At 36.3% G+C, this 26,127-nt stretch overlaps 2 protein-coding genes across 3 annotated transcripts in view; one reads left to right on the top strand and one right to left on the bottom strand.

Annotated features, from left to right (window-relative positions):
* The window catches only part of LOC132200881 (ras-related and estrogen-regulated growth inhibitor-like protein), a 128,556-nt gene that overhangs the window by 102,065 nt on the left and 364 nt on the right, over positions 1 to 26,127 (bottom strand). The window lies entirely within an intron of this gene.
* LOC132199955 (sodium/potassium-transporting ATPase subunit beta-2-like) lies at positions 5,430 to 26,094 on the top strand. Of its 2 annotated transcripts, XM_059625081.1 has the most exons (8): positions 5,430 to 5,568; positions 8,676 to 8,804; positions 22,070 to 22,210; positions 22,271 to 22,390; positions 23,838 to 24,019; positions 24,077 to 24,178; positions 24,232 to 24,400; positions 25,381 to 26,094. In XM_059625081.1, the coding sequence occupies exons 2-8, from the start codon at positions 8,687 to 8,689 to the stop codon at positions 25,482 to 25,484; spliced, it is 936 nt and encodes a 311-aa protein (XP_059481064.1). In that variant the 5' UTR covers positions 5,430 to 5,568; positions 8,676 to 8,686; the 3' UTR covers positions 25,485 to 26,094. The 2 variants fall into 2 exon arrangements, with proteins under 2 accessions (XP_059481064.1, XP_059481062.1); XM_059625079.1 differs by lacking the exons at positions 5,430 to 5,568; positions 8,676 to 8,804 and adding an exon at positions 14,932 to 15,171.

The following is a 26,127-nucleotide window of genomic DNA, read 5'->3' as shown; positions in this document are numbered from 1 at the left end:
TTCATTGTCCGCGGCCGATCTAATTACCATATCAATTGCCATGAACATGCAATAAAACAAGCTCTTGCTTTCTAAAGGTTCGCAATTTTGATCGTCTTTAAAATTGAATTAATTTATTATTAAAATCAAATTCTGTTAAGATTACTTATGAAATTAATTTAAAATTAATGTGCAACTAAATTAAATTTTGGCAAAAAAAAATTGCAAAAAATTTAAAAAAGGCCACAAAATAATTAAAAATGAAGCCTCTTAATTAATATTGAATTGTTTCAATAAATTAAGGAGTGAATTAAAAACATTAAAAGACTTTCTACCAATGCGTATAGTGATTATTTCCAGAATATTTACTTTCTATATATATACAATTTTAATGTATTTTACTCTCATAGGTTTTTTAGCAATTAATTTTTTTGAAATTTTTCAAAGTATGGAGTTTGTGCTGCTGATTCGCGTCAACATAGTCGACCTGATTGAACGGCTGATTGATTGATTGTTTGATTAAATTGGTGAGCGCAAATCGAGTCTGGTCGCGAGGTTGGTGCCTCTCTTGATCCCAGCATATATTGCTTTGGTTCCAAGCGAGCCCGACATTGTCCATCGACAGCTCTCCTTTGTCGCGCCACTGTCACGCCTGCTTTCCAATAGACCGCGCGCCACACAGGCTGACTTTAATTAATTGAATGAGGGAGCAAAATGTGTTGCGAAAAAGTCATAAAGAAAAATAACAGCAGCCAGAAAATTACTCCATAAAATTTTTCAATATCGAGTTAATGCAAGAGAAGTATCCGATAATACCAATTTTCTTCTGTTTGAAAATATAGTATTACATAAAGTAACAGTAATTAATATATTATTATTTCCACAAATTACAATTTTTTAATTTGCAATCACATACAATATAATGAATTTTCTCTCAAATAAATACGTAAAACTTTTAGCTTTCATCATTATTATAAAAACAAGCGCTAAAGCGCTTGCGTTAAACGCAAGCATTTTCGGAATGTTGTTGTGGGACTCCATTTTTAATTTTACTTTTTAATTTTAAATTTTAATTAAATCGGAGAAAAAGAAAGAAAATAAGGTTTAAAACGAGAAAAACGAGAAAAAAAGGTAAAAATCAGCGTAAAGAATCAATTTGGAACACTCTATAGGCAATAAGTTGAAGGGTGGAAGGTCAGGGAACGCGCGGGAAACCCGCGCGAGTCGAATTGGCCAGAAAGTTGCGAAATCGGCCAGAGTTTACGCCAACGAACCCTCCGTAGGAGTTAACGAAGCGTCGGCTTGGTGCAAAAAGCGCGGGAAACTAGGGGGGGGGGGTAGTCGTCTCCAAAGTAATCAAAACCCCCTCAAAGTTGGCATTGGAACACCCTACACAGGCGCCACAACCCGCGGGAACCTGCAAACCGCGCGGGAAACCCTCGGGAGAAAGTTATCTTGAATGAAATAAAAAACCAACAGAGTCATCATTGGAACACCCTGTAGTGGGCATTCAACCCGGGGCCTTGGGGAACCCGCGTGGACCCCTTGGTTTGTAAAAGCCTTGAAAACTTTCAAAAGATTTCAAAGTTTGCTTTGGAACACCCTAGACCGGGGAATTACCCCTCCTTGACTTGGTTACCCATCGAAAGATCCTTGGTTTCAACGTACTCGCGTGCCCCTTAAAAAATTTCCAATGTTCATTTTGGAACACCCTGTACTGGATAATTACCCCTTATTTAATTGCACACCCTTGTGGAACCCTTAAAAGCATGTCTCCTTCAAAGGAATGAAAAGTCCTCAAAGTCAGCATTGGAACACCCTAGCGACGTCAGCCCTTCCGCGTGAACTTGCGAAACGCGCATGGAACCCTCGTGGTTGTATATCGCTTTTAAGCTTTTAAATTTTGTTAAAGTTCGCTTTGGAACACCCTATAGTGGATAACTAACCCTTATTTTCTTGCAGATGCCGCGTGAAACCGTAGGGCACAATTTATTTGAAACCTCTTAAAAAGATTTTGAGGCCCATTTTGGAACACCCTTTACCTAATAATTACCCGTGATTTACATGCGAACCCCTCGTGAAATCGTCGCTTGTAATTTACTGAAACGCCCCTGAGAAATTTTCATAGTTTGTTTTGGAACACCCTATACTGGGCAACCTTCCCTCATGAACCTTGAAACCCCTCGCAAGCCCCACGATGTTAATGTACTTGAAAGTCTTACAAAATTTTATTGGTTTTGTTTTGGAGCTCCCTATACTGGGCAATTGGCCCCTTAGCACTTGCAAAACCGATATGAAACCCTTGGTCATAAATATTTTTTTGCCCATAAAAAATTAGCATGTTAACTTTGGAACACCCTAGAATGGGCCATGATCCTTAATTTACGTAAGAAATGCCCATTAATTGTACAGCGTAATTAATTGGAAAGTTTGAAAAAAATTTAATAGTTAGCTTTGGAGCACCCTGTAGCAGCATCGTAGCGCGTGTGATTTTAACCCGCGGGAAACACATTGGAACGCGCGCGTCTTTGCCGCGACCACGGGAAAGACGGCCGTGCCATTTGAATTGAATTAGTAAAAAAAGTTTAAAATTAAATTTGGATCACCCCATGGTGGTCAGAGATGGCGCGTGCAATTGTATGACACGGGGGAATAAATTGTGCGCATATTTTTTTCAATGTAAATGCAAATCAGTAGAAATGTGCTTTGAAAAATCTGAAACAAAAAATTAACACGGGCGCGTTGGTGAAAGCAGCGGAAAGTTCCACCGTGTCAATTTATTTTAAAAATTCTGCTGACTCTAACTCTTTATGTATTTTCCAACCGCAATTGACCTTATTCGGCCGCGGGTTATGAATTTCGGCTCGGGGGCCACTGGGGGGCCGCCTTGGGCCAGCGGCGATCAGTGCGTCTCATCGCGAGCGAAAACGCGTGTTAAATCCCTTGAGCCGAATTTTTTGCTGAAAAATCGGCAACTCGGCCTCGGCGGGCCCGGGCGACCCCTTGAAAAATCCGCCCAAAAATTAGCTTCATTATGTTTTTTAAAAATCGAAAATCCGTCCAGTAGAACGCGCGCGGCGGCCTCGCGCGTTTGCTATTTTGCCCCATAAGAATAACACAGGCCGCGAGTTATCAAATCGTCGGACGAAACTCGGACGCGCCGCATTTTAATGTTAAACCTCGGAACCCCGCGATTCATGCATTTTGCATCCGCCGCGGGCGGAATTAGGCCGCCAGGGCCTAATTTCACCTCGTGGGGTCAGTGGGGGCCGTCGGGGGCCCGCGGCGGCCGTTCCGACCCTTGCCGAGCGCAAACACATGTAAAATCCCATAAGCCGAGAATTCGCATAAAAATTGTGAAGAAACACCCATTTATGCATTTCACCACCGCCGTGGGCCAAATTCGGCCGCGGGTGACGAATTTCGGCCCCGGGGACCGCGGGTGGGCCCGCCTCGAGCGACCCGATTCGAGCCGAGCGAAAACCCATGTTAAATTCCATAAGAAAAAATTTTAGCGGAAAAATCGGCAATTCGACCCCGGCGGGGCCGGGCGACCCCTTGAAAAATCGGCCCAAAAATTAGGTTCATTTTGCTTTTTAAAAAACGAAAATCCGTCCAGTAGAACGGCCGCGGCGGCATCGCGCGTTTGCTTTTTTCCCCCATAAGAATAACACAGGGCGCGAGTTGACGAAGCGACGGACGAAACTCGGAGGCGCCGCGTGTTAATAAAATCCCCCGGAACCCCGCGATCTATGCTTATTTCATCAGCGGCCGGCCGAATTCGGCCGCGGGTGACGAATTTCGGCCGTTGGACCGCAGGTGGGCCGCCGTGGGCCCGCCTGGAGCGACCCGATTCGCGTCGAGCGAAAACCCATGTTAAATCCCATAAGAAATGATTTTTGCCGAAAAATCGGCAATTCGGCCGCGGCGGGTGTGGGCGACCCCTGGAAAAATCGGCCCAAAAATTAGCTTCATTTTGGTGTGCGAAAAACGAAAATCCGACCACGGGAACGGCCGCGGCGGCCGCCGGCGTCTGCTCGCCCGTTCTCCCATAAGAAAAGCATTGGAAGGTCGTTTTGCATAAATCGCAAAAGCCTAAGGCTTTTTTGCTATGGGAATGCGACCCATGGTCCTATGGTGATTCGGACGCGTCTCGCAAAGGCGCACAACTCTCTGGATGTACTTTTTTCGATTTTTGACTTTTTGCAATGTAATTTCTCAAAAAAAACCGGTTTTTTCACCCTTTGGAGGGCCGCCATACCGCCAAAAAAAATCGGAAAAATCGAGTCTACCCGGGAAATTGTAGCGCACAGACGGGCTAAAACGCCCTGGGATCCGCTGTTTCTATGGATTTTTTTATGTCAGCCGTTTTCGCACTTGAATGCGAAAAAAATGCGTTTTTTTGCGAATTTTCAGAATTACCCTGAATTTAAGGTGGGAAGGAGTGCCGTGAGCGAAAAACGGACAATGACGTCTAATTAGCAAATTTAATCGCGCGTCGAACGGTGCCCACGCCAACCTTCTCGCTCGGGTAGGTACCGAGCAGTAAAGCGCGAAAGCCGAAAAGACGTATTTGGGCCGCGCGGGCCCGGCGGGGCCCAATCCGGAAATCGGGCCGATACGGGTCGTTGAAATGGGGTGCCCTACCGGGTGATACGGCGCTGCGCGGCAAAACAGTCGAGAAAGAAAAGTGCGACTTGGTATTATAGGGTTAGAAGATAAAAAAAAGCGAGAGACATTTGATTTTGAATCTCATTTTAATTATACACCGTATGGCATTATCTATATCAAATTTAATTTATTGAACCTGGATTTCAAGAACTTAAAGCTTTTTAATTGGAATCTATTAACTCTTTCTATGGTGACCTAAAATTATATCATTTTTTTGTCTTGAAAACACTGCCAAAAATAAAAAATTAAGGCATTTTTTAAGGTTTTGATTGCTTAATTCCAAGGAGCATCTCCAGCAGAACCTGAATATTTGAACCTTTTTCTTTCATTCAAAACCACATAAATATTTGGCATAGAGAATAAAAAATTTTATGGCGCACCAATAAAATGCTCTCGCAGAGGAATAAAAAATATATTTATTTCTCTCTTATTTAACGCGTGGGCGGTCTGTTCGTTCCATATAATCTCGAGTGAGTGCGGTGCGTGTTTTTGTGACGCAATAAAAAGCGAGGAAGAAAGAAAGAAAGAACGGTCTTCCTTTTATATTGCATCGGACAGCGAAGACTTAATCCGCGACGGCAAAACATAGCGTATGAGAAAAAGGCCGGGAAATAATTCGCTGCGAGGGTGGAAAAGAAAGAAGAAAGACACTTGTTGCTCGGAATGGCGTGTGTCAAAAACTCCTTGTCGGTTTAGTGAGCAGAGACCTCCGAAAAGTGCGAGGGGCCATCGGAAGATGAGCAGCCTCAAGCGGCGGCCGCACGCACTGGTGCCCCTGGTGACACGTGGTGGGGAGGGACAGAGGTCATCATCACCAGCAGCGCCCCCTCCCATCTCGGTGCTCTGCTTTCAGCTCTTTCTGGCAGCGGCAGTTTGGAATCCAGCGGCGCTCCTCCGAACGCTCCACCGAAATATTAGGTAAACTTTCAATTTTGATTTTTTTATTATAAATTTAAATTACTTTCGGAGAGGAAGAAATTTTATATCATTCAAATTCGTCTCATTTTCGAAACGAGTGATTTAAAAATCTTTGGTTATTTCCAATCATTAAAATCTATGCTCCAGTTTTTACATCAATTTAATAGTTTTCGTAAGATTTCCAACAACAAAACTAATTGCATGTTATTATTATCCACTGTGACCTTCGTTTATCTGGCAACATGGTTCTCATCCTAGAAAAATAACGCTGATCGTTGGCATAAATATTTATTAAATTATCCCATCCGTTTATAATCTCTCGGTGCACTTGCAGCGGATAATTCATAACCTCCCACTGTCTGATTATTTTTAGTCGGGTCCCGCGTGTGCGCTCCAGATTCGCTCATAAAATCAGCTAGCCGATAGGTCCACACACTTCTCTTCTCCACGGCAAAGTGCTTATTTATATCCAGCCAGGTTTATATATTATTCATCACTGCCCAGAAAGGGACAGTTCAAATAAATAAGTCGTTCATCGTTATCCAATGCAAATTTATCGACGGAAATTGCGCGACTCTTCAGTTCGCGAAGTGGGAGAGGAAAGTTCTTGTTGTTATTTACGAGTGGAGCAGCCGCGAGCTGCTGCTTATCATTGAGTTTTTTTTCTGCGGAACCGCTTTTAAATGTTGCGCCGCGGTTCCCATCGTGCGCGCGGCAACGGTCCCATTATTACAATCCCCCTTCTTTCTGCTTAGGTTGGGTTCGACCTTGGCAACCGAATTTCGGGAGGGTCCCCCCGCGAGATGAAAATTTTCAGCCGCCGTGTCCGTAATGGGGTTTTAATTATGATGCATTTCTCTCGGCGGGTGCAAGAAGTGATTTACACGCGGCGCCAAAGGGTTGCTAAATTAATTTGGCGCGCGGAAAATTTTAATCAGGGAAATATAATTTACGAGGTGCTCACTGGTTTTGTAATTTGTAATTCATCTGGTGGGTCAAGAAAATATAATTAGAGGAATAGTTTTGTAGAATAAAGGACATGTAAGAGATAGCTGGATTTGTATGTTAGACAGAATATATCAATAAAAACGTTTTGGTCGTATACACAATAATATGTACCAAAAATTTATTAATATTTACTTGTAAAAATTTTTATTTTAAATTTGTAAATCCTAATTAAGTCAATAATGTTAAAATTACAAAATAAACAAATATAATTTTACAATTTTAATAATAAATATAATTTAATAAAAATGTAAAAAGAGCAAATAAATAATTTGCTAATTTTTGTTTGGTACTTGTAATGTTTTATTTTCTTTTGTTTTTTACTTGTTTTAATACAGATTTTTTTCAAATGTACTTATTGTTAGTAGTGAAAATTACAATAATGATATATTTTTATTATTTAATTTGAAATCTTATCATATTATTATTGTATCTTGAAAATTGTCCTGCGGTAATTCACATCTCAAGTATTCACGTCACTACAGTGCCAAAAACTAAAGCGACCTTTGACCAATGACGAATATTAACCCCTCTGCCCGGCTTACTGGTTAGTCTCGATCCAACTAAAAGCAAACAGTTGACAAACTGCAAACAACCGGACAAAAGGCACCATTCGGCGCTCGCCGTGATTAACTTCTCTCCAAAGCCAAAGTGGACCCGAAAGCCCAATAGCTTTGGCATGTTAGTTTTATGCTTTCGCAATAATTGACGTGTTCACAAAACAAACAAGCCACGCTGATTAAAGGGAGAGCCAGATGCATTTTGAATAAATGCACCTTGGCCTAAAATCCTCCAGATGGATTTTGGAATTATAAGTAAAACCGACGCGTGGTGCACTGCGACGGGATGGAACCAGTTTTGGCTAGCAACGTTTTTTCTCTCTCTCTCTCTTCTCGTTCAAGCAAGCAAGAGGCGTTTTTATTAAAATATAAATTTGCTTTTATTCAAATCAGAGCACATTCAGGAGCCGGTTTCCGTGTGGTGCGAAATTCGCGTATGGAAAATTTAAACAAGACAAGATCTGGTTTTGCGTCTTGCTTATGCGGTTTTGAGCTCACGAGAGTAAAATGAGAAGGTCAAATGCGTGGAATGGGGATAATTATTTTTATCAGAATGCATTTTCGCCGGCAGTTGCACATAATTGGCGTGTTTCCTTGGGAATTTGGCTCCTTTCTAGCGGAAACCTTGCGGATTTTAAGAAACACAAAAAAACGATCGTCTAATGTTTCTTATTTCGTCCATAAATGAGAAATATTATATATTCAACTCTTATCAATCTTTAAAAGAAAACGTCATTTCATTTTGTACACAATTTATATGTCTTATTTATTTTAATTTATAAATGATTTTTATTTCTTTAGCTAGGCAAATTAAATGCCTCAAAATACAGGGCAAATTTATACATAATTTTATTTCATCAGCTTTTTTTATAGTTGAATAAATTTTTTGGGCGGCCTTATTGTCACAATAAAATAAATAAACAGATGCCTTCAAAATTATTTTAAATTTTAATTCTATCTCATTCTTAAAAGTCTCATAATTTCCTTACACGCGGACCTGACGTGAACCCTTTTAAAACTTGTGCAAAGTACATTGTGGAAATGAATGTCGTGATAATGTTATCACCACAGGACAAATCTGTGTTCTGAAAAAGTTATTTTTGATGTTATCTTTATTCACAATTGAAACAGATTTTCCCTTGAGCAGACAAAACGCAATCTTGATCGAGTGATTTTGCTGTGATTGCCTTCAAGTACACTTAAGTGCAGTTTAAATACGGAGGTACTCTAAATTTTCCGGCAATAATTGAACGGAATTCAAGCGTGAATTTTACTTTATTTAATATTTTTTTTTCTTTAAATGGCCATTTGACAGCAAATTATCTCAAAAGAGAGCTAAGCCACACACACTCTTGTCTAGGATCTGAAATTCCTCTTGGGTACGCCTTAATTGATACAAACCCGTTTTTCGCGCCGTACCGATGGTGAAAGTTTCTATGCATGTTATTCGGATTTGAGTTTTTTTTCTTCCTATAAGATGCTGCGGACGATCGCATTTTGATAAGTAGGACACACTGACCGAGAGCCTATTTCATTTCGCAGGTTGATTCAAGATGGATGAGTCGTACTGGAGAAAACCAAAGCCGAAGAAGTCGGTGTGGCTCAGTTTCAAGCTTTTCATCCATGACCCTTCAAAAAACAAGTTTTTCGGCCGAACGCCTTCCAGTTGGGGTGAGTTTTGAAATACTTTAGCTAAGAAAGTTTGAAATGAAAAATGACGTAATGGGTTAGATGTAAAGAAGGAAATTAGAACAATTAATAGCGATTTAATAAATTAAATAAAAAGATCTGTCCCTTAAATAATTTAGCTTTTTTAGCGGCTGCTCTTTAATTGAGTGCTTTTTATAGCATAGAGCCAATTCTCCATTCAGCCAGCATCAATTACACAACATAACTCTCATTACTAGTGAATTTCAAAATTTTGCTTTTTCATCGACTATGAAAGATTTGATGTGAGATCACTGTACTTGAAATGTGGCGATGATTGAAGTATTTAAAATTTAAATTATATATATAATATAAATTATGAAACGGCCTGGTTCTAGAAATAAGCAACTTAAATTGACTTTTCTCACCTATTAACGTTGAATTGATATCACACAATTAAATAAATAATTCAAATATAAAATAACTTTTAATATTTCAGATTTCTATTTTTTTTAACTAAAAAATATTAAAACCATAAAAAATAAGAAAAATTTTATTAAAATAATTTTTAATAACTATTCATAATATCAAAAAACAAAATATTTCAAGAAAATATTCATTCTTGGGCAAATAAACTTTAAAGTAATTATTTTAATTTCTAATTATAAAATTTATAACCTGATTTTGTAAATTGCATTTTACTTTATTTCTTTCTAATTTTAACATTATCATTTCTCACATCAATACATTTTAAACTGCTTAAAAGACAGTTAATTTTGAATTATTCCTACATTGAAATTTTATTTCATAATAATTCATAGTATGTGTGTCTATTTTGGTGTTAATTCTGAAAATACACCTAGACTGAGTAGACCATTGTATTGATGCAGTTTTGATGGCACATTATTTGTATCGATTGCATGATAAATAATAGTGAATCGCGCGGACGTTCACGTGCACAGACACGATCGCTCCTTCAACAGGTGCCCCGCGTGTTGGTTTCCCGAATTAAAATTGCGCCGTCGCGAGTTCGGCGCCGCAAAACCGGAGGGCGCCATCGGTACCTCACTCAGGTATTTCGAAAAATTAGCATTGAACATAAATCTCTGGAGAAAAAGTGAGTAGGCCAGTGGGCAATACTATACTATATCATCGCACTGACCCTATATGTGGTACAGAGAGCTCGCATTAAATTAATGTATTTCATTTTTATAGGCGACGGGAAGTCACTTGTTAATTCAGAGTTGGCATCGCTGCGCTCTGCTCTCTATATATCTCTACTCGCTATATTGATAAAAGACGTCACCGTCATTATTGCCGCTACTTAAAATATCAGGGCACCCATTTGAAGATGCTCGGCCGCCGGGGCCACCAATTACGAACAGTGCACTGCATTCATCTAATGCCACTGGCGACCACGACTGCTCTTGCAACACCCGTTTGACGACTCGCTCGAGATCTGCACACACTGAAAGATGCCGCTGCTGTGCCACTTCTCTTTCTATTGTCAATTATTTTTGCAGACGCGCCCGATCGTTTGCTGTCCCCATAACGCCAGAAAAGCAGATCTTCAACGCCGCGATTAATTCAGCAATAATTTTTGCAGCTTGGCAAATTTGAAATTAACATTAATTTATATTAAATTAACACAATTATCTAAAAATGATATTTTCAATGAACATAAAAATTACAAAAATTTTAAATTAAGTAACAAATTAATGGCCTAATCTGGGCCTAATTAAGAAAATTGACGCTTTATAAGTATTTTAATAAAAAAAATATGTTTAATTTTCTATTTTTTCTGAAGATTTAATACAGCTATTTTTAATAACTGGTTTTTCAATTATCAATTAGCAATCAATTAAAATGACAATTAACGAAAAAAATTCAAGTACTTGAAAATCAAAAACTTTTTTATCTTTTCAATTTTAACTTCTTAGATGTCCGTTTCAATAAAACTGCCCCTGAGATATTACAATTTTTACAGAAACAATTACATATTTAAACATGTATTTCTTTTTTAATTTTTTATTTCTTTCTGTTTTGTTAATATTTGCTCCTTAAACTTTACACAGCAACCACTTTTATTGGCCATGAGATTTAACAACTACAGAACTACAGATATAATTGTATCATTTAAAGCACTAATGAGTGATAATTTTAGTAACGCTTAACTTCATTAATTAAAGGTAAAAAGTTATCTAATTTTAGGCAAAGATTAATGCCCATGAATTAAGACCAGCGCATAATATATGATATATAATCCAATTATCATTTCATTGCAAAACCGTTAAAACTGCCGAAACAGACTCAAATTGATAATTTAAAGTAAAGATAAAATGTGCCGCTCAAATGAGATCAAAATAATTAATATTGAAAATTATTTATCAGCTATTCAATAATTAAATTCGAACATTTTCTTCCTTAAAATTACAAATTAATGCAGTCACAACTTTTAAGCTGTTTTAAGCTAAAGTTAATTTTAAAAAATCTGGTTATTTTCTATTTATTCTGAAAATTTCACTGCGCACTTTTTGTCAGTCTTTAGTCTTTATAAATTAATACGTTGCATAATATATGGAAGTTTAGAGCATTCTATTAGCACACACCTTGGTCACGGCCAGATTTTCGGTCAAACCATTTGCCAAAGTTCTACTGAAAAGAGCTCTTTGACTGCGGTTCTTTGTGCGTGGGGGATGTTTATTTCGAATAGTTTTACCCCTTAACCTCTCTTTCTTTGCTATTTTTAATGAGAAAGAATTAAAACACGCGACCGAGAGCGAGTCAAGAAAGAGCGACTATAGGCTGCAACTCGCGTGCAAATTCTCAGTCCGACGAATAAATCTTGTACATAAAAAACAAAAGCCTTGGTAAATAAAATAACGTTGAAGGTTTTTCTCTACAACTTAAACAAAAAAGCTTAAAAGAGAGGCCTTAGCATTTAACCTAGGCGCGCTAATTAAAAAGTAACACAAACGGTGCGAAGTTTTGAAGGAATAGGAAATCGCTTTGTTCTCCCATCTTGGATCGAGAGAGAGGGGTCGCGGCCGGTGTACGAAATCGGACAATCAAAGACTCGCGCGCGGTCTGCGGCTATTTCTGTCTATCGTGTGACACGCTGACACTGAATGGCGATCGAGAGGATGCTTGTTGGCGGTGGTTCGGATCACAAATCGCCCCAAGGGAATCAAACCAACTCTGAAAACAATAATGGAAAAAGGGATTCAAAGTTGTGGCAGAACTCTTTTGTGCTCCGGCACCTCAAAGTCTATTTTGAGTGGCTTGATTGGGCCACTTTGTGTCGCTAATTAGGTAGAGATTTGGCCGATGGAGTTAATTGAGTGCTAATGGGGCGTGCAAAATTGAATTATTTTTCTTTGTACAGCTGAAAACAAAGAAATTTATTTAATTATAAGAAATTGCAGGAAGAATGCAACAGCTTAATTTACTATTATTTGTTAATTAGAAAAGCAAGCAATTTAATGAAATGATAAAAAAATTAAATAAATAAAAAAAAATCACCACGCGTTTATCTATGATGTACTTTTTCCATTATAAAGCATCAGCGTTAATGATTAATTGGAAATTAAAATACCAATAATATTATGAATACATCAAAAATCTCAAACAATATTTCCCTAATTTAAGTAAATTTGGATTTGATCAATTTTTTCATTTTAAATACAATAATTAAGACTCAAAAACGATCACAATGTTGCCAATTATGATGGTACGTTAATTTTATGTTTTCCAAGCATGCTTTTGAAAATAATAATTAATAAATATTATTCAAAAATTATTTCGTTTAGAGAACAGGCATATTTTAAACATAATTAAATTTTTTTCACTATCCTTCCGCTTACTTTTTAGAATTTCCACTATAAAGCTCAAAAGTTTATTTATTGAGCGCGTGAAAATGTATTCCTGTTAAAAATTTCTTTAATTGGCGCACCAGTTCAAAATTTACATAAGATTATACAAAAAGTGGTGTAAAAGATACATGAGCATCTTTTCTTTAAGTTATTTCATTGAAGTAATAAACTTTGTAAAAGATCTCGCCTATAAATTTTTGAGAAAATATTTAAATTTTAAATTTCATTTACCCTTACATTCTCTTTACACACTTTTATTTATTTTCACTAACAAGCTCATTATAAAATATGCAAATTTCGAGAGACTTCTATAGACCAAAATTCTGGTTTAGCCTTTGCTCATAGTGGAGACGTTGTTTTAATAAAAATTCATGATATTTATTTTTATTCGCTAATTTTATTCCTTTTTTCCGGCGCATTGCTGTCTCAATTGAATCAACTAAGTCTTTGTAGTCAAGTATTTTTTTTCTCTTTTATTCTTTGCGTTTTATTGTAACCATGCCAAAATACGAGAACGTCTCTTGCAGGGTAGCAAAAAAGCGTATACACGAGTCCGAAGCTCTGCTGCTGTTGAGTCGCTTCTCTGTTTCTCTGCTCTGCGCATTTTGATATTTTGTGTTGCTCCCTTTTGTTCTGCGTGTGTTGCAGCAGAGCCACGCTATAGAACCACAGCGCAGAGAAACTTAATCTCTCGCTGACATGATGGCAAATACCTGCGTGTGTGTGTTTTATTGCATATTACATTTTTTCAAATCCCTTTGTACTCATTCGACAATCATGTATGCGCGTGCGATGTTTGACAAATAAAAAATGTTGCCCGTTTTTCTCCCACCCTCTTTTGCAGAGTTCTTATCAGAAAATCGGCGGCCCACGCGAGAGTTTCGAATATATGCGCCGCGCATTAATTTTGTTTTCTTATCATTGGCGACACTCTTTGCTGTATGCAAAGTAAGACATTGATTTTAATTATATGAACGAGATGTACGTCACCGATTTTCACGGCCGTCTCTCACCACCGCATAGTCAGTTGCCTAATCAAAGAAAGTGCTGAAATTTTTTGTTCGTTACAAAAATCTATAAAAAAAATCATTAACATGAAAATATTTTCATTGTTCGAAACTTTTTTTAATAAGAGATTTATATTCCTTTCATGTTCTTCTAAATTTAGCGTGTCAAGATAAAAAAAAATATTTGCTAGTTATCATTGAAAATTTTAAAAGCTAATTATTTAAGAAACCCATTAATAATTTAAATTAAGATTTCATACTGACCTATATACCAATCTCCATTATAGACATGTCAATCGTTTTTAAATTTTATTGCTTTTCTTAAATGTTTGGTCACAAATAAATCTTTATTTTATATAGAGATAACTATTTAGACACTTAAACATTCAACTGACAGAACATTATCTACCATTAAGATTCAGTTTGTTAAATATAATTATTTCATAGTATCATTTAAATAATTTTCAGGACTAAAAAATCCACATCACCTTATTCACGATTGGAAAAAAAATATGAGAAACAGAATTAATGTTCATTACGGTATAATGGGGTATTCTTGGCAAACACAAACAGAAGAAAATTTACAAAAAAAAATTGAAATGTTTTATCTGTTTGTAAACACAAGTATAATAAAATAAAACAGGTTAAATAAAAATATTAACGATTAAAAATAAAATTCATTATAAATTATAATTTTTTTTAAAAAAAAGTGTTTAATTAATAAAAGTTTCTTATTAATGTGTAGCAGAAATTTTATTACATTAAAAAATTGCACCTAGTTTGTAACACATTAGGTATAGCTTTATTAACTTGAAATATTATTACAAATATGCCACTTCCTTGTTTTTGCACTTAGGCCACTCACTTTGCTGCGTTGTTCCACCAAATGAAATTTGTGTTTGTGTGTATAATTCATTTTTATTCTCTGGAGAAAAGATATCAACGACTGCACGTAGCTGAAGAGGTGTTGAATAATGAATGGGCCCGGACCGAAATATCGCAACATCCCCATCCGGCGAGGGATTGGAATAAAAAAGAAATCAACGCGCCCGTTTCCACCGAAAAGAGGCAAACAAACGAAAATAATATAATCCCCGGTGCAGAAAGTGGTGGCTAATGCACCTGCAGGCGTTCGCGGGGCAGCGAGGAGCAAATGATTGTGACGTCACGGCGCATTTTTGTGTGTTGCCGTCGCTCGAGCCAATGGTGAAGGCGGCGGCGCTGGCTGGCCTGGCTGCACAAGAAGAGGGGATCGCGAGCGAGACTCGGAGAGCGCGAGGGTCACTCGGCCGGCAGGTCCCAAGCAGCACCAACCACCTCAGCCGCCCCAGGGTTGGCACCCTTTCTTTGCCAGTGAACACAGACAGAGAGGAACCATGTCCAAGACAGCGCCGCACGACGACCCCATGCTGATCGGCCCGCCGCCCGACATCGGCACCTGGAACTCGTTCAAGCAGTTCCTCTACAACGGCGAAAAGGGCACCATCCTCGGCAGGACCGGCCTCAGTTGGTGTAAGTCCGAAAAAAAACTATTGCCCGAACGAACACTAGACTTCGATTCGAACAGAACATTCGATTGCATCAAGAAGCTGAAATTAAATTTAGAAAAGGCCGGGATTTCAACGAACGCGCGCCTCGGACACCGAAACTGTCCGGAAAATTTTATTCTTATTACAAAATTTAAGTCCTTCATTTTTCAAGTTGATTTTAAATTTAATTTACCTCAGAAAAGACCAAAATTCGTGGAAATTTTAAATCACGTTGAGTAAATTTATTAATTTTCCTGTAAAAACTGCAGAATTTTTAATTTAAAAGTCATTTTGAGGTTAATTAACTAATTCTCCGTATTTCTCGACCTTAAGATCACTTCAAACTAGTTTCTAAAGGCTCAAAATTTGAGTTTTAATTCGAAATTTTGTCGTCAGGTGCGTCAGGTACGAATATAAAAACGCAAATTACGCCTGTAATTTGTCTTAAATCTTTGAAAATTTCAACCCAAATCATAGAACAACTCAAAATCTTGTCACTTTCAACTCGTTTGTAAAAATTCCGCAAAGTTTCGAGCTGGAAAAAGTGCATTTTAGTGCATTTTTGGTCGGGTAACAGGTGCGCTGAGCGAGACAGACACGCCCCAGACGCCACAGCTCGCCTCCTCAGGTGTTGTTTGCCTGACCCAGGGTAACTGTTGGCAACGCACTCGCCACACAATGCCTCTGCGTCCGTCGCCTCGCTTCTATTTTCTCTCTCGAAAATTTTTCACCAAATGTTTTCTCGCTGACGATCGCATTGCGAGTTTTGCAAATTGTTGCGCTTTTCACTCGTCGCTTCCACCGACAGGCGCGGTTGCAATTTTTTTTTTCACTTTCCTAAAACAACACGTGCGAGCAGATCTTCTACCCGATTCCGCTCGGTTAATTTTCCAGACTAGACGTGAGTGGGTATAATGAAAATAAATATACGTGACTCGGTTTTCGCTTCGAAAGCAGCGCAGCGAGCCGAGAATTAGCCTTGTCGCGGTAATTAAAATTTTCAATGCTGCACACTGGTCAGCTGCTTAATTAGCTTTGCAACGAGACCGCTTTTAATTGATGTCACTTATTTAGGCAGTCATGTGCTATGACCAATTTTTTTGACATGGCAATGTTAATTTTGATTTTTCGTGACACCCAAAGCCAGACACCGATAATTTAATTTAAATTTGATGGAAAAAATCAATCACGAATTTTTCATTAGTTTAAATTTTACTGCATATTTTTTGCCTAGCTTTAGAGGCTTTTCCCTTTTTTTCATTTACTCCAAATTAATCAACCTGAAAAAATCTACGAATTTTACTTTTAAAAATTATTCCCATTACATGTTGATGTTAAACAAATTAAAAATTATTTAACAAAAAAACTGTGCTTCCGGCGCTTCCACAACTAACGAGGAAGACCAGGAAAATAATGTGCTTCGTGATTAATTTCTTCAATTAAAAACTAATTTCATCTCTAAATTGATCTTTTAAGTTTTTTTTTTTTTTTTAAGAAAAAAGCATACTATAGAGCTTTATAATTTAACCAAACTGAGCGTAAAAATCTGTAAAAGGTGACTTTTCGTCTTAAATTTGAATGGAGAAAGTCCTAGTGGAGTATTAATTAAGGAAGAAAAAATGAAGCTATAGTCAATTTTTCGAATTCCATTTTAGTGAATATTGTGGAATAATTTAATTTGATTTTGCTTCAAAAATTAATTTCAAAGAAAAAGTACTTTAAAAGAAAAAATTCAATTTAAAAATTAATTTATTAATGTCTCTAAGATTACAGCCCGTATGATTTTAGAATTCCTTAAAAATACCATCAATGATAAATCTGCCTAAAATTTGGCAATTTGCGTTAAATTAACATAAGTAAATAGTACGGGATTCCCAAAGCGCCGGTCCAGCGCAGCATCTCAAAAAACGACCGCATCGTCAAAACCAGTCGTCGGGAAGGATTTTATTATTGTCTCATTCTTTCCTCGAGCCGAAACAGGCTCCGGAGGAAAAACCGGCCTCAGAGTTCACTTTGCAGCTTCCGCCAAGGTCAATCGGGAATAATCTCTGGCTTATTCAAAGTCTGCATTAAACACCCTTTTTTAAATTATCACAATTTTGACGCGGAGATTAAATTTTATTGATTTTTAAGTACCTGATAAAAAGAAATTATTAAGAAAAGACATTGAGACGAAATTAAATCTTTCAATCAACCGATGACAGCGCCTATCAGATATGCAGATTATTGTGATTAATGTCTTGGACCCAAGATTAATTTCCTGCGCATTATCCTCTATTCATAGCAAGCGAGAAGCAAGTTGTATTCCGAGATAAGGTCTCGCTCCAAACTTAATTGTTTAATCATTTTTGCATTAAAGATGAGAATAAATAATTTGAATAACCATCACAATAATCCGAGAAAGTCGAATTTGTTCAATAATTCTTAGCTTTAAACTTTGCTAAGAATAGTTTTATAAAAAGCAAAAATTTATTATATTTTATATTTAAATAATCAGGAATGAACACAAATTTAACTATTCATTTGATATAGACATTTTTTTGTTTTTATACAATTAAATTTAGATTCAAAATTAAATATAATGATTTATTTATTCTTAAAAATTAAAATAGAAACAAATTAAAAATATATTTTACTATTATATTATGATAGGTTAATAGTCTGTTAATTTTATTAAACACTAGATTCACGTTTGTAGTTGACCAACACCTCATCCTCCGCCGTGAATACCAATTTGAAAAATGGCAGCGCTGCCAAGTTTTGGCTACAGCACAATTGATTAACTTTCCCAATGAGCAGCCCTTGTTGTGCCGAACCCAAATTAAAATGCAACTCGCGGTGGCCTGAACTGTTGCTTGGTTCGTCGGGCATAAAATCCTCCGAGGATGGCGAAGTGACCTCATTCCGCTCCTTCCAAGGCCGCGGGTCATGCAACCAACAGGGCACTTTATAGAGCTACTCAATCTCTCCTTCTCCTTCTTCTAAACAAACAACACATTCAGGTGTGCGCAATAATTTATGTGCTGGCGAATGCATGCACGCTTGGTTAAATAATCAAGTAATGGAGCTGCTAGGGATGTGAACCGGTGTGCACCGACGGGACAAATTTGCGCAAGGGTTTATATGCACAAGCGGTGACACTCGATTAGATTTGCAACAGGCCGAGATATTGTCAAACAATCCCTCTACGGATGCAATTCTCCCACAAGCTTCTATAATATCACTTTACTTTGCTTTGAACCAATTAAAATTAAATTTTATTATAATATAAGTTAAATTAGTTTAAAATTTGTTCATATTGTCAAGAAAGACAGTTTACAATTTTTTTAATTAAAAAAAAATGTATATTTTTGAAATATAAAATTTGAACTAAACTTTTAACTTCAAATCTTTAAATTAAGAAATCTTAAAATATAAAGCTTGATTAAGAAGAGAAAATTGGATGTTAAATTAAGTTCCTGTAAAGTAAATTAGAAGAAATTCACCAAATAAAAAAGGAATGTTTTTTTTTTAAATTCCAATTTAAAGCTAAATCATGGTAAGATGATGAACCGGTCTTTTCCTTATTGAATGTTGGAATGATTTTTTTTTAACATCTCCAACAGTTCTGGCTACAATCTGCAGTCCTTTTTTTGTGAGAGAAGATATAATTAAAATTGAAATTAAAAATTAGCCGAACAAAAAATACAAAACCTGTCAAGAAGTTTATTTTAAAAAACCATCAATATAATAAGGAAAATTCTGGTTCATGATTTACCAATGAATACATTAAAAATTAAAATTTATCCACGTCATATTTTTCTAGGAAACCATCAGGAAACTCGCATATTTTTTAGTTTTGAAAGCTTTTAGAAAGATAAAGACTGATGGACTGTCAGTCTGTCAGTTTAAAAACATTTGCATTTTCCGCCAAACAAAAGCACCTGAAAATAATTTTCACTCCCTTATTGTGTTCCCGTTCGTACTTGAAATGCCTGCCTGTACCGGTGAATGTATTTATTATTTCCTTTCTGCGCGTATATCAGTCGGCGCGACTTGGGCGCCTGACGACTGTCACTCATCAGGCCGAAGGCAAACAAAAAACTCGGAGAACAACCGGCTTGCTTTTTAGCTCTCGCATGCGAACCGACGAACGCGACCCGGAATTTCTATACCGCGGCTCGGTTGTAAAATCATTCCAATTCACGTCGGACCCCCACACGTTTTTATTATTTTCTCAACAAGTCTCCGCAGCCACGCTACAAAAACGAAAATAAAATCGTGATCGACGTTTTTTTCTGGCAGCACGGAAGGCTGTAATTGTCTAGGTGTGTCTAATGGTTTGCGATAAATCTCGCCTGTTGAATAAACTAGAAGCTTCATGCGGCAAAAATTGTGCTCCTTTCGTTGAATTGTATAAAATTATATTTATAAATCAATTCAGGACAGAAGCTAGCGGAAGTTCGTATTTTTTTAATTGAAATAAATAATATCAATTTTTTTGCAAAATAAATGAAGATTATGAAACTTGCAATCAAAAATTTAGTCTCTGGTCTATATTTGCAGATACAATTTTTTTTTAATTGTCCTTTATTTGACCTGCTACCGAGAATTTTAAGTACGCAATAAGCTAATAGCAAATATAAACAAAAATTATCACCGTAAATTTGCTGACGACGTGCTAAATAAATTGCTTTTTGACTATTGGGCGTTTCCATTAAGAAGATTTGCATCTTCATTGTCACGTCACCATAAAAAATTAGGACAATTTGAATCTACAGTTCCAACAATAGTTAATTATGAACTCTTGAACTTTCAATCGATGGGCGTTGAACTAAAGGTTGGAGTCATTCTAATGATGCGCTGCTTTATGAAACCCGTTTGACTTCAAGGAAAAAAGGTTGCAAAATGTTTTTGTTCCATGTTACCTTTAAGGTTCACAGTTTACTCAGTTATATGAACTTAACAGAAGTTTTGAATAGTATTAAAACCTCGACAAGTTTTTGGTGACCATTGTTTAAGAAATTCGTGCTAAAATTCCGTCTCTATTTATTTTTTAATTTTATCGAGGAATAAATGTGTCTAAATACAGATTAGACGTCTACAAATTATTGTTAAAGTGTTAAAAAATAAAAATCAAACAAACTTGATAAAAATTCTAAAATTGTAGACATAACTAATGATTTTTTTCTAAATATTTTGTAGGCAGAGTAAAATATTGCAGCTTGCAAGCTGTAATCACTGTTTTTTTCTAAGATTAAAAACAAAAATAATCTATCTCTACAGTATCGTTTGCTCGTTGCGATTTCCTTTCTGCCGTTTTTATTAATTTTTAAATTCACTTGATACTTGGACAAAACTTAAGGAAAATATCATAAGAAAGTTTGCACGGAAATTAATATTTCCACATAAATTTCCATAAAGATCCCTATTTAAAACTTTTATACAAAAATTGGAGTTCGGGATAGAAAGTAATACTTTGGTCCCTTGGGAAAGTTTTGAGCCTCCCTTATCTTGGAGAGAGACCATAAAGCATCTTCAGCTACAAGTTTATGGTTCCTTTGATGTGTGTTTGTGTCTTTCCATCTCTAACGCCTCAGGTTCTCCACAAGAAGTCGGCGAGCATTAGAATTTAAAATGAGCATCGCCCGCAAGTTGATTTCCAAGCAACTTTCCATCTCGCATACGACGATGACCCCTGACTTTGCTTTTTAGCTCCCGCACCACGACTCGGTGCCGCCTTTCGCGAGGGGTACGTATTCGTACTTGGCTCGGGATCCAGCAGCAGCTCCGCAGCTCAGCGTTTCGCTGCCGGCCCGAATTCGGCTGCAATTCGGTTGGCGCATTGCAGCTTTTCGAGCGGCCTGCCGTTCCATGCCCTCTCGCGCTCGCTTAGCTTTTTTGTCCCTGTTCTTTCGCGCCCGTGGCTGGCGCGTGTTTGAAAAGGCGATATTTATCATTCGGCGCCCGGCTAAAAACAACACGTCGCGGCGATTTAAAGCTCGCGGCCAAAATCAATTTCCGCCTTGTTTGTAATTAGCCCAGCTCGTTTACTCTGCATGGATTTTCCACTTTTTTTTTGCCCCGAACCACTCCGAACGTGAAATGAAAAACCACCCGCGTGGAAATTAAGCTTTGAATTTTTTATAACGAAAAACAAACAATCAGGACGGATTTTTTTCTCCGATTGTGAAATCGATAATGAAAACACTAATTGCGGCGGATGTGGGTTTCTCGGTCCGACATCAAAATTGCACGTGAGCCGTAGAAAGTTATTCTAAAGAGAGCAAACTTCACTTACTTAGGTGGCCTCGATTAAGGAGGACCCTTGCTTTGATCATCGATCAATTATCAGTCACTTTTCGAGACAATGTGCAGAAGGATTTGTCACGTATTAATTTGTACAAGGTACAAAAATTCATTTTTGATAATATTAATCTCTTTTTTTAATTAACAAACAAACACAAGGGAATGCTCTGATATGCTTGTTTGAAGCGTTGACATTGTGTTTTAATTAAACAAAACCACTTCATATTTTATACTATCAGGAAAATCATTTCAGAAATTGATGCAAAAAATTTTGAATTGTTTTCTGTGTAATTTTCACATTGTTAAAATGAAGAGAAACAATTTAAAGTTAAGCAACAATCAAAACATTCTGAGCTAATTTTAGTGTTCACTAAAGCCATTATCAAAGTTTCAAATTCCTGTCACTCTCTATTGCATCGCCAAAAATATAAGAGATAAAAATAAAAAGATTGTTAACTATTTAAAGATTGAATTAAAATTAATCTTCAACTTCAGATTCAAATGAAAATGAAAACATTATGATGATTGAATAAAGACTTTAACTTCGCCCCGTCGCACTAAATAATTTTAATTATCTCCATTTCTGTTCACAGTCAAAATTGGCATTTTCTACCTGATCTTCTATGGAATCCTGGCCGCCATGTTCGCCGCCATGCTGTTGGTTTTCTTCCAAACTTTGGATCCTAGGATCCCCCGTTGGAGACTGGAGGAGTCCCTGATTGGAACCAACCCTGGTAGAATATTACAAAATAGTCATAAAATTATAAATAAAAAAAAATTTAACCCTTGGTCAGGTCTTGGATACAGACCAATGCCAGAGGAGCCCAACCTGGACAGCTCTCTGATTTGGTACACCGGCTCCCACCCCGATAACTACGGGCCCTGGACCAAGCAGCTCGACAAATTCCTTGATGGTAAATTTTTATCCTAACATTATTTTTTACAATTTTTCTTAAATATTTTTAACTTTGTAAAAAAATTGCATAAAATTTTTAAGAATTTTTTAAACTCAGCGAAATTTCTACAAAACAATATAAACTCTTAATGAATTGCATTCAAAATATTATAAATATTCTTTTTTTCTATTTATATAGACATTTATTATACATTTTTTATCAGACTTTAAAAAATTAAAAGAAAATCGGAAGGAAAAAAAGATAAAACTATTGTTCCCATTTATATTGGACGAATTAATGCCACATTATTTTTGAATTACAATTTTTATCAGATTCTATCTAAATGAGGACTACTCTTGCCCTCAAATTTTGTGGTAATTTTCATCCAATTGAGCCAGTCAATTCATTGAACAGGGCTTTTTTGCAGAATCGTTCAATACTTTACGCTCTCATTAGTTTTTCCCCCACCGTCTATCGAGTGAGTTGTAAACAATGCTCAGTTAGTTGTACAATCAGAGTTGCGAGAAATTGTGAGTTAGCCGACGCCGGTTGAGCACCGAGTGACACTCTCGGTGTCTTTTCTCGACGCGCGCAACCTTCAGAAGAGAGAGCTGGATGATCTTGCGTCACCAGAAGTGCACCTTGCAACTCATTACATTTACGCACGTGGTCGATTGCTGATCGCTTGTTTATCAATACACTGGGTGGAACAAAAATTATTATTATCTGCGTGTGAAAGATTTAAATAAATAGCAAAAAAATTCTTCGTGGTTAGCAAGATTGTTATATTAAAATGCGGTTTAGCACTTCATATTTTTAAATGGTCAACAAAAATTACTGTTTTTCAAGTTAAATATTTTTATTTTACACCAAAATATAAAATAGAAATTTTTAAATAAATTTATTTTCATATTTATGTTGATTCAAAGCATTAAATTTTTTATTTCATTATTTATAAAATTCATTTATTATTAATTATTATTTAAAAGAATAATTCTATTTTATTCAATTATTAGGTTACCTAGAGGATTAAAAGAATATTTGAGAATTGAGAGCAACATTAAATATACAGAAAAATTACAATTGCTTTTGCTTGGGAGGTCAATTTTAAGATCAAAATCAATTCTTTTGCAAAGAAATCTCATCTTCAATCTCCCAGAGATATTTGTCATTAATAAAATTGATGAAAGCTAGAAAAATAAAATATAATATACAAGCATGACTATATAATATAACAAAATTAAAATTATATCTAAATAATATCCATTTAAATTCTCTTTTGGATAAAACGAAAAACCACTCACTTGATTCCAAAATGGCCTTAATTTCACATTTATTATATTGATTACTATAATTCATGTTTTTAATTTTTAACAAGTGCTTGACTGCTTTTCTATAAATTTTTATTTTTGAATTTTAATCTGTTGAATAATATTGATTTAATTTGAATTTAATGTACTTTCAGTGTACCGCAGGCCTGGTCTGACCCCCGGCCGTGGCCAGAACATCCACAACTGCGACTACGACAACCCACCCAAGCCCGGACAGGTGTGCGAGGTGGACGTGAAGAACTGGTACCCGTGCAACACCGAAAACAACTACGACTACCACAAGGGCTCTCCCTGCATCTTCCTCAAACTGAACAAGGTAAAATAATTCCAGACAAGTTTTTATGACATAATTATGATGACTTTTTACTCGCAGATCTACGACTGGGTGCCCGACTACTTCAACGACACCGGCGCCTTGCCCAAGGGCATGCCCGCCAAACTGCAGGAGCACATCCGCGGCGTCCCTACCAAGGAGGTGAGTCGATCATTTCATTTTGTAAAATTTAACTCATCCGACTTTTTATTCAGCTCAACACTGTGTGGGTGAGCTGCGAGGGAGAAAACCCTGCCGACGTTGAAAACATTGGCCCCGTCGAGTACTTCCCCAAGTGGGGCTTCCCCGGATACTTCTACCCCTATGAGAACTCAGAGGGCTACCTCAGCCCCCTGGTGGCGGTTCACTTTGCCGCCCCTAGAAGTAAGAACAATATACTTTTACGGAAGTTTAAAAATGTTTTAGAAATTTTTGGGATTTTTTATTAAAATTTGAAACAAACATCAACTTAATTCACCAGTTAAGAAAGTAATGCCTGTAATTTTATACAACTTATGAAGGATTTAATTTCGCAAATAATGTAGTCTTATAAAGTTAAGGGTCTGATATGCTGTGCAGATTATAAAAAAAAGTTTTAAAACTTTTTAGGCCTAAATTGAACTAAAAAATTTAGAGGCTCATAAAGTATTCTCTAAATAAATGCCTTCAAGTACTTCTAGTCTTTCTACTTAATTTTTTTTTTTTTAAATTTTATCCACATTTATCTAAATTTTATTAAGTATGATTTGTAAAAAATCAAAATTTTATTCAATTGCCTTGGGATAGGAACATTCACTGTACAAAGTCCTTTTTTAAATAATATTTAACTCTCAAATATCATTTTAAGTTCAAAATTTGTGTTTTATATTAGAGGTCTTAAAATTATTTAAAGATTGAAAATAATGTTAACGTTGAACAACGTAAATTATTTGTTGCTTTCCATTAGGAAATCAATCATTAGCAAAAAAATGAAAAGCAATTTTGCTAAAAGGAAAGAAAAATATTCAAATATTACATAAAAATGGAAGGGTTAGGTTTTCCGTGTACTCACTTTTGATGAAATTTTGGCATCGTCCCAAAACTACCACTTTTCCGGCCAGTGCAACGATTTCATCAAACAACTTCCTTTTAACCCACCTTTTGATATTTCTCGTATATCATCAGCATATAAATTATTTCTCTCTCAAAAAATCAATTTTTTTCTGTCTAACCTCAAAAGTATGTTTCTAATTTCTAAAATTGTATTTTATAAATCACTATTTAAAAGTTTTTATGGCAGCAATTGAAACTTCCTAACAGTTATTTTGATTAAAAATTTGATGTCCAAGAAATAGATTATTAATGTGATTTTTTTTTCATTTTAGCTGGAGTGCTGATTAACATCGAGTGCAAGGCTTGGGCCAAGAACATCAAGCACGACCGCACCGATCGTCTCGGCTCAGTCCACTTCGAACTCATGATTGACTAGTCCTGAAGTAAATCCAGCGAAAAGAAGAAGAAAACTCTCTTAACAATTTTCAATCATCGCGCAAATTAAATCTAAAATCAGCACCAACCACCGAATCTATAGAGCCGGGGTCAACTTTCAACAGTTCTGCAACTTTGCAATTTTGCATGTGTCTCTATTTAAATCTACTTCTCACTTCTCGAGCTGCGTTCGAGGAGTTTAAAAAAAAAATTATACAAACTATCAAAGCGTGCTGCCGACTGGCCCGAATGCATATTTTGTGAAATTTTGCCGAAGTTGATATTATACATAAATGCGAATTCTAAGAAGGAAAAAAATGACATTATTTGTTGCAATTTTAATTAATTAAGCAGCTGAATCCATAATTAATTTGTTCCACGTAGGCTCTTGTGTGTTTTGTCCTCGCTGTTGTTGCATCATTTGTGAAAAACGTAAAGAATCTGCTCTTGGCACGCACAGGCTCTTTGAATTTTGGCCAGAGATGTGTAAATTATTGATGAGTTATTTTAATTAATGCTGACGTGTATTTTAATTATTTGTGCCCATAATGTATGAAAAGATGTATGAAACAGATAATAATAAAAATATCCCAGATTTTTAGTAAGAAAAATTCTTGTCCACGTTTTTATTGCAAAATGGAGTT

Source organism: Neocloeon triangulifer, unplaced genomic scaffold (genome assembly GCF_031216515.1).
Source record: "Neocloeon triangulifer isolate White Clay Creek 2 clone unplaced genomic scaffold, ASM3121651v1 ptg000014l, whole genome shotgun sequence".
Classification (NCBI taxonomy): Eukaryota; Metazoa; Arthropoda; class Insecta; order Ephemeroptera; family Baetidae; genus Neocloeon; species Neocloeon triangulifer.
Note: the sequence above shows the minus strand (reverse complement) of the source record. Positions and strands in the feature narration are given on the sequence as shown.

Bases quoted from the DNA above. Each gene is read 5' to 3' on its own strand.
- LOC132199955 (XM_059625079.1), top strand. From the start codon at position 15,036: ATGTCCAAGACAGCGCCGCACGACGACCCCATGCTGATCGGCCCGCCG. The intron at 24,179-24,231 runs GTGAGTCGATCA...CTTTTTATTCAG, and splicing joins GCGGCGTCCCTACCAAGGAG to CTCAACACTGTGTGGGTGAG. The intron at 24,401-25,380 runs GTAAGAACAATA...TTTTCATTTTAG, and splicing joins TCACTTTGCCGCCCCTAGAA to CTGGAGTGCTGATTAACATC.